This window comes from Mastomys coucha, unplaced genomic scaffold (assembly GCF_008632895.1).
Source record: "Mastomys coucha isolate ucsf_1 unplaced genomic scaffold, UCSF_Mcou_1 pScaffold5, whole genome shotgun sequence".
NCBI lineage: Eukaryota > Metazoa > Chordata > Mammalia > Rodentia > Muridae > Mastomys > Mastomys coucha.
Genome location: NW_022196911.1, coordinates 15,231,321 through 15,239,806, shown reverse-complemented (window position 1 = coordinate 15,239,806; position 8,486 = coordinate 15,231,321). Strand labels below are relative to the sequence as shown.

Below are 8,486 nucleotides of genomic sequence, written 5' to 3'. Positions count from 1 at the left end.
CCCTCAAGAAAGCTAGAAAGAGGCCCCACCAGCATTCCTGTTTAGAAGCACAGCCCACAGTGAGACTGCATGCTTCCACTGATGATCCTGTTGGGATATATAGCTTTGGCAAACTCCTGAATGGTTAACAAGAGAGCTACCTGTGCCAGGTTCAGATCTATAGGTAAAGGACACACCTGGCAGAACCAAAAGCTACCCTCGGCTGGGACTTCAGGTGAGGACTAGAGGCTGGCCACGGTTTTCCCAATGGTTAATTCATGTAAGGCTGTGAATAGTTGGAATGTTAGGGACATACAGTGAAGATACGCACATACCAACATACACATATCACACATACAAAAGCCCAATGTGACAGAGAGAATCCAAATCATTGTCCATGAGGAACAATAAAAGCCAGCACCTGTTGACACCATAGGGACAGGGCAAAGCATCTGCTGCCTCCCTTTTCCTTCCTTCTTGTCAGTCAGATGAGGTATGCAATGGTGATTTGAGTAAGCCTCAGCACTGCACAGGTGGAGACAAGCCTTCAAGGTTAAGGAGCTTGCCCACAAGCCTGGTAAAATATGGAGCCGGGCTCTTCCTCTGAGCATGCTCACTTCTCCAGCATTGGGCCTGCAGTGCCAACCTTCTGGCTGAACTCTGTGCTTCTGTTTCCTTTTCTAGGGTGACTCTTGAAATGATTAGTATCTTCTAGAGGCCACTGGCAAAGATCCACTCACAGGAGTTGAGGAATCTCTGGATCCAGGATTGAACCAGGTCTTAGGGCAAAGACTGCTCTTGACTCAGCATGCCTTGGGATGTGGGATGTCATCTTCCTGATATTTCCCACCAGTCTCCATAGCACGGCCCCCAGCTCTGGTTCTTTTTTCTCTCAGAACCCCAACCTAGAATTACAACTCATCTCTTCCACTTGCTTCTAGCTGCTGGACAACCTAGAGAGTTCCAGAGTGGTATCCACCTACACAGTCTTGTCCTGCAGGAACAGGGAGACAGTGCCTAGGACTACATGCTGAAAAATTCGTTCAGTTTTTTTTCCCATTAATTATCTTTTAGAACCTCTGTATGTGCTTCTCTTGTGTCTTCTGTTTGCTATTTCCTTCATAGAGCTGGTCAGCCCCGAGCAGCGCTATATGTACTTCAGGGCAGGGTGGGCCTTGTTTGCAAGTACACTTGGCAATTAATTGGCTTGGGTCATACAGGTAGCACCTTCAGTCAACAGTTGTTCAGAATCTTGAATTCGTACATGTATCATGCAATTGCTTCCTCTTCTAATGATGTGCAGGAGAAAGCAGGTCAAAGCAGGTCTCTAAACATCTATCACCTGGCCTCACTAACATACCACCGTGGTGTGTTTCTTAAATGTGCTAGATGCAAAGCCTTTTCTTTTGTGTGCAAACACTTAGATGACAATTATGACAGAAAGTACACACACACACACACACACACACACACCCCAACTTTTATCTTGCTTTTTAAGGTGGAGGATTTGAGGGCGGTCTCCTTACATCTACTAGGATGATCACAATCTTGTGATCCTCTTGTCTTTTACTCTCAGGCACTGGTATTACAGGTATGTACCACTATACCTAAGTGACATCTTTTTTTAGGAAAAATGAAAGGCAACATAGAGCTCATGGTAAATATTTTTAAAAATCATTTAATTAACAAAGCAGGTTCAGAGGCAAGTCCTGATAGTTTGTGGTGAAGTGTGGAGAGGGTTAATTAATTTCAAAAGACAGAGATACCACATAGTAAAGGACTCTGGCCTTGCCCTGTTGGGGTGGCTATCAACTTCCACACTACAGTAACAGAACAGACCTCATGGGCCTCTTGCTGCTATGCAACAAGTGACAATACACAAAAAGATAGATGTATCCTTGGAAGGATGGGCTGACAAAGGCATGTACATGAATTATGTATCTGATACATGTAGATTCCACTCCCTTGAAGTGATGCAATGAAGGTTACAGGATCCCGAGATCCTGATGTGACACACAAGGACAGGTCATCATCCATGAGAACCAGATGTCCTTGAAGTGCTGTAGAGCATATGTCTATGGACCATGTGTCCTTTATGTGGCTCACTGAAGACATGGCACCATGTAGATATTGTTCCTTTAAAAGATAAGGTATTAATTCTGAGGGAACAATTAAATCCCAAGTGATGAACAGCAAGTTGGTATTTTTACTTTCATCCAGAGTTGACCATGTGTTGGGGGCTGTGGAGGGTAAAACTCAATGGGATAGACAGGACGTGCAGCTGCTACCAAGGTCTCCTCTATAGCTCACAACCAAAAATAGCTTGATTTGCGATTTCTTTGTCAGCTTGTATCAACTTTATTTGTGGTTTCTTTTGGCTAAATGTATTAACATTTGTTTCTTCTCACTGAAAGTCCAAATTCTCAACAAAACTGCATGTGTAAGAGTGACAGCTTCATTCCATTTGTTCTTCTCTCGGCTGGTATAGGCCACCAGGTTCTCAGTGTATTGTAGGACCAATTTTAAGAACCTGTTAAAAAGACAGTGAGGAATGTTAGTTTCTTTGTCTGTTCTATTATAGAATGTAGCAGCATACATGTCTTGTCTTCTCTTGGAAATATTTCTAAAAATTGCTCAACTGTGTTTGGATTCAAGAAGAAATACATGCAAAATGAAAATAAGAGAAACTGGTAGAGAAAGGACGTAACGCTGGGGCCAGTGCTCTCCAAAATAGGATGAGTCTTATAAGACTCGAGATCCTTTTCCCACTCTTAGATCTTGACATAGTATTTCTAAGTGATAGAACACAGTTCCAAAGACTGAGGGGCCATCTGGCTCAGACTGACAGGGGACGGACACGTGGTAAGAGAAGGTCCTGCCCACAAGTCCCTCTAGTACTAATGCTGCATCACTTGGCTTTCTTCCCTTTGTGTTGATGTGTCTCTCTGACCATTACTATGAAACACATGCCACTGCTAAAACCAGTTTTCTTAAAGTTATCCTCTTAAGACTACAGCAAGTTCCAACTGATTATGATACACTTCATTTTTTACATTTTCAGGTTTATATTCAATTTTGTGAGTACTGCAGACTTTCCTGTAGTTGTTTAAATTTTCAAGAAGATATGCTAGAGGAATGGCACAGTGGAGCCACAGAGCCTTTGCCTGGGGAGTGACTATCCTCTGGGACAGGTCTATTCCTCAGGGACACTGGGAGGCTGCTACTAGCATATAGCCAGGTGTCAAGGTGACAGTATCACACAGTACACAGAGAAGCTACAGAGCAAGTACCAATGGTGCTAAGGCTAAGTACCCCAATGTAGTCACCAGTGGTGCTAAGGCTAGGTACCCCAATGTAGTCATCAGTAGTGCTAAGGCTGGGTACCCCAATGTAGTCACCAGTGGTGCTAGGCTGAGTACCCCGATGTAGTCACCAGTGGTGCAAAGGCTGAGTACCCCAATGTAGACACCAGCCTTGCACACACTTGCTCTATTCGTCCATCTGTGCCCTACTTTAATTTCTGTTGTTGGGATAAAATAACCTGACAAAAAGCAACATAGGAGAAGAAGAGGGCTTATTTGGCTTAGAATTTCAAATGACAGTCCATCACTGCAGGGAAATCACAGTGGTAGGAGACTGAGTTAGCTTGTCATACTCCATCCAAAGTCAACAGTAGAGAGAAACAAATGCAGGTATGCTGCCTGGTTGTTGGGTAGTCAACTAGCCCTCTCTCTCCTCTTATACAGTCCATGGTCAAAACCACCCCCATGGGCTGGGCTCTCTCACATCAATTAGCAATCAAGACAATTCTGACAGACATGCCCACAGGCCAGGTGGAAGGAGGGGCTAGAGCTGTCCTTTGACTTTCACAATTCCCTACCTCCCAGGCCCCTCCCCTAGAGTAATTTAAAACTACTGCTTTTAATACTAGCACTTAGAAAGCAGAGGCAGGCTGACTTCTGTAAGTTCAAGGCCAGCCTGGTCTGTACAGTGAGTCAGGGCCAATCAGGGCAACCCTATCTAAAACACACACACACACACACACACACACACACACACACACACACACGCACGCACGCACGCACGCACGCACGCACGCACGCACGCACGCACGCACGCACGCACGCACGCACGCACACCCGCACATGCACATGCGCACGCCCCTGTCATACATACCCTACTTCAATCCATAATATGTAAGGACTCCTATCCCCTGCCAAGTACTACATATAGACAGCTAATATATGGAAAAACTTGTGGGTATAGATGGAAGGCTATGTCACAGAGCTATAGTCAACTGACCACAACATACCATTTGTACAGCCTTTCCAAGGGGTGTCATGAGCACTGGGATCTCTGCATGTAGAGTGGTTTACATAAAAGATTATCTTATTTTCAGATTCCTTACATGTGGATGTAGCTGGAATTCTTAAGTTTGAAACTATTAGCTATATACAACTAACTGTGAGTCACTTGGATGTGATAGGATCTGCCTCGTGGCCCTGACTTCACAAGTAAACTACGTTCAATTTTGTGATCCATAAACTTAGTATCCAATTGTACAGAGAAGACCAGCTAAGGATCAAGGAGAACCTGTGGAGATTTAAAAAAAAAACAAAAAACAAAAAAACAAAAAAAAAAAAACAAAAATCACTAAAAGAATAGCCAAGAGGAGTCAAGATTTCTTTCTTTCTTTTTTTGTTTTTTGTTTTTGTTTTGTTTTGTTATTGAGACAGGGTTTCTCCGTCTAGTCCTGGCTGTCCTGGAACTCATGCTGTAGACCAGGCTGGCCTCGAACTCAGAAATCCGCCTGCCTCTGCCTCCCAAGTGCTGAGATTAAAGGCATGAGCCACCACCGCCCGGCTTCAAAATTTCTTAAGATCACCTCAGCACTGTGTCCTTTCTCCTGAGCAGACGGACCTTACCTCAGATACTGCTGTTGTTCCTGAGCACCTTTACCATGAACAGCATGAACACTGACCAATTCCAGTGCAAGGAGCAACGAAATCAGGGAAAGCACGGGGCACAAAAGTCCAACACTGAAAAAGGAGAAAAGCAGGCCAGTGTTTAGACAGAGTTCTTTCCATTTTCATAAGGAAAAACACCACACCTAATGAACACTTCTTATGTTGTTAAAAATGCATACAATGTATTTTGATCATTCTTTTCCCCTTTCCCGAATATTCCAAATCCTCCCTATCCCCCTACATACCCAGCTTTATGTCTATAAACATGCTTGCTCTCTGTCTCTCACATACACATACACCATAAGCACAAAAAATGAAAATTAAAAACAAAACAAAACAGACAGAAAGACAAAGGGAAAAAAAGCCCAAACCAAACCAAACAATCGGGAGTTGTTTTGCCAACGCGTTTAAATCCAAACATCTGGGAAGATGGTTCAAAAGTCTTATCCTTGCTTACCCCTCCTGGCCCAGTCCCTACCTTTCAAGCCTATAGGGTATGTAGCCCAGCCCCTTCTTGCCCTTCATGTTCAGGTGACAACATGCCTCTACTCCCTGACAGCAACAACTGCTTTTAGTCTGGCTCAGTCCCAGTTGCTTCCAAATCACTAGCCAGGTCAGCCCCAGCCTGCTGCTGGGCTGCACCAGCGCCTGCCTCAGCAGATCACCCAGTAAAGGGCTTTCACAAGAGGAGAAAGTCTGTTTAACTTCGCCAGATTCCAAGAACTTCCAATTACTGCCCGACATTATTTTTCCCATCAGACCAGCAGAGATGCTTAAATATCCATTGCTCCATTTTGCAAGGGGAATGTAATAGCACTGCAGCAGAGCAGACTGAGTAACTTCTGAAAGGTAATGAACATGGATGTGCTGTGATAGTCCTAGAAACACCAACCATCCAACCCAAAGTTCTAGAAATGTACCCCAAGCAGCTATTTCTAAAGAAAATCTGAAAAACAGTAGTGCCAGCAAATCCAAGTGACCAAACAGCTCTACAGCTTAAACCCGATGGTCATTCTGGGTGGTGAAACCCACACCATAAGGCCAAACTTAAAAGTTCTATAAAACCGTATACACTGTAACTACTCTCTGAAAGGATCAATACTCAACCAAGCTTGAGTGTGAGGGGCACTTGATAAGGGGGCAAGGATGGGGGTGGGGTGGAGACGGCCTACCTGCTGAGCATGCGCACATAGTTCTGACGCTGTCTTGAGCGCAACCTACGCTCCACCCATTGCCTGTGTCTCAGCTGCAAAGAGGCAGTGACCTGGTCAGATATGCGCTGGCATTTGGAGCTGATGCCTCGGAGCACAACTAGAATTTCTAGAACGATTCTGGGGCAGAACAGTGTAGGAATGCGTGTGCTGCAGAGTTCATTGAGCAGCTGGGACCACCTGCAAGTGACAGCGTAATAGTCAGCATAAGAATCAGTGTAAACAGTACCAGAGAATGCCACTGCCAGCTCTTATCCTAAATCTGAAGTGGAACCTCAGCAAGTGAGCAGAAGGTAAAATGCAACTGCAGTGAACAGAGTACACTCAAGTGTGACTTCACTAGACATGTGATATTTGCACAGGGATCACCTAACCTCACCCGAGGACCCTGTTTGGGGCACAATACCAAAGTGCTGAAATTATGAATGGAAACAGTAAGTCTGCTATCATAAATTTCTCAGTGATACTTGTTAGCATTAGGACATCCAAAGTCTGTGGCGATGCATGGGGGGTCCACAGACCTGTTGCCAGGGCAACAGCCACCATATTTCCAGAATCCTTTGGGCTCACCTCCCACCTTTACCCTTATATATATGGGGAACATTTCTCCATCTCTCTCTCTCCCCTTCCTCTCTTTCCGCGCCACTACCCCCTCTCTCCCTCTCAATTAAACCTCTTACACGTGGAACTGTTTGGGCCTAGTGTGACCCATCATTCCAACACATCAATACTTCTTCAGTACTCACTTCTCTGAGGGAAGACCATCCAAGCCATTCATAGCACAGGCACTCTCAGGCAGGTAGTGGCAGAGCTCACACAAAATCTTGCTAATTAAAGAGTTGCAGGCACATGCTTCAGAATTACCTTCCAATCTGAAGAACACACAATACTTAAAGGGATATTCCAATAATTAAAACTCCCTCATTATTGGTAATATAAAATCATGTTTAATGCACAGTAACCTTCATCTAAAATTTGGTTTCCCCAACATAAAGGAAAATAAGTACCATGACAGGATAAAATAAAAGATAGGCTAAGCTGGAAGCAAGGTATGATGCAGATGGAAGGTGATCTGTGGCTTCTCCCAGATTAGCCCTACTACAAGTGTGTCTGCTTTATTCTAAACTCCTCGTCTCCTTACTTCTCTTCCTCCTGATTCCAGACCTTCATCATGTCTGCTGAGCCCTGGTGGAAGGGCACCTTATCTTCCAGTTTGTATTCCAGACCTGCACCATGTCTGCTGAGCCCTGGTGGAAGGGCACCTTATCTTCCAGTTTGTATTCCAGACCTTCACCATGTCTGCTGAGCCCTGGTGGAAGGGCACCTTATCTTCCAGTTTGTATTCAACTGCGACAAGCTGGGCCCCGAAGTTCCCTTTACAAAGGCTTTGTAACAGCTCTCTATAAGGAGGAAGATGAGCTCCCGGTGCTCACGACAATGGCCAGGCATGGCACACACCATCAGGTGACATGTGCAACAGCTTAGCTGACATAGGCTCCGGCCCAGGCGACACGCACCTGCTGGCTTCCTGACAACACTCTTCTGGCAAAGGCGGCACAGGCCACATCCTGAGGCTCCTCTCACAGCTCAGCACCTGAGGAGAAAGATTTGACTGCTGTTGGTTTCACAATATCCCAGAAAGAATGTTTTCAACTGTCATAGATATTGAATCACTTTCTAGAAAATATTTGTAAAATGGTTACAGGCTGCATATTTGAAAACCATATGGCAAGCTCAAGTCCTTCACATGTTCAGTAGAGGAACAGTTCAAACTACTGCTGGGCCTGTGGTTGTGTTTGCAACTTGATGTCTTCAGTTAAGAGGCAGCCGACCTCCCCCTCCTCTGAACTGTGTGACTAGCTTTGGCAAGTGTTGTGTGAGCAAGAACACACAGCACAGATGAGGGAGGCATGTCAACACTGTCAACAACTTGTCAGCAGTCACAGGAAGCCACAAACAGATCCTTCAGCAGGCTTTGACCATGATAACATGAGCAAATTAAGTGGCAGCTGTGTAGACACCACTGAATGTGAGCAATTTTCTGCAACAGCAATAAGCAGAGCAATGATCTGGTTACAAATCACAGGACTGTCGCCAAGTAGTAGATGGATAAGAGATGAGAGTCTAAAATAGTCAGGGGCTGCCAGAGGCCAGAGAAGAGGACAGCAAAGGGACACTGTCTCCAGACGGCTGAAGACTCTGCAACCAGTCCACCATCCAGAGCCTTCCCTTCTGTCGTCCCCATCTCTTTAAAATACCTGTAGGTAAGTTCTGGTATCTCTACCTTTCTAATGGTATCCTGGAAAGCAGACGCATGGGGGACATCATC

General features: G+C 45.0%; 1 protein-coding gene across 13 annotated transcripts in view; it reads right to left on the bottom strand.

The window, feature by feature from the left end:
* Nucleotides 1-1,641: 1,641 nt before the first annotated feature.
* Ermard (ER membrane associated RNA degradation) overlaps nucleotides 1,642-8,486 on the bottom strand; it is a 22,190-nt gene continuing 15,345 nt past the window's right edge. For 12 of the 13 annotated variants that reach the window (XM_031354685.1, XM_031354686.1, XM_031354689.1 and 9 more), the window contains 5 exons: nucleotides 7,675-7,751; nucleotides 6,904-7,029; nucleotides 6,119-6,337; nucleotides 4,905-5,018; nucleotides 1,642-2,509 (listed from right to left, as the gene is read on the bottom strand). In XM_031354685.1, coding sequence (XP_031210545.1) covers nucleotides 2,338-2,509; nucleotides 4,905-5,018; nucleotides 6,119-6,337; nucleotides 6,904-7,029; nucleotides 7,675-7,751 — 708 coding nt within the window. In that variant the 3' untranslated portion in view covers nucleotides 1,642-2,337. Of the gene's footprint in view, nucleotides 2,510-4,904; nucleotides 5,019-6,118; nucleotides 6,338-6,903; nucleotides 7,030-7,324; nucleotides 7,420-7,481; nucleotides 7,752-8,486 lie in introns of those variants that run through there. The other variant, XR_004113739.1, reaches the window with a different exon arrangement.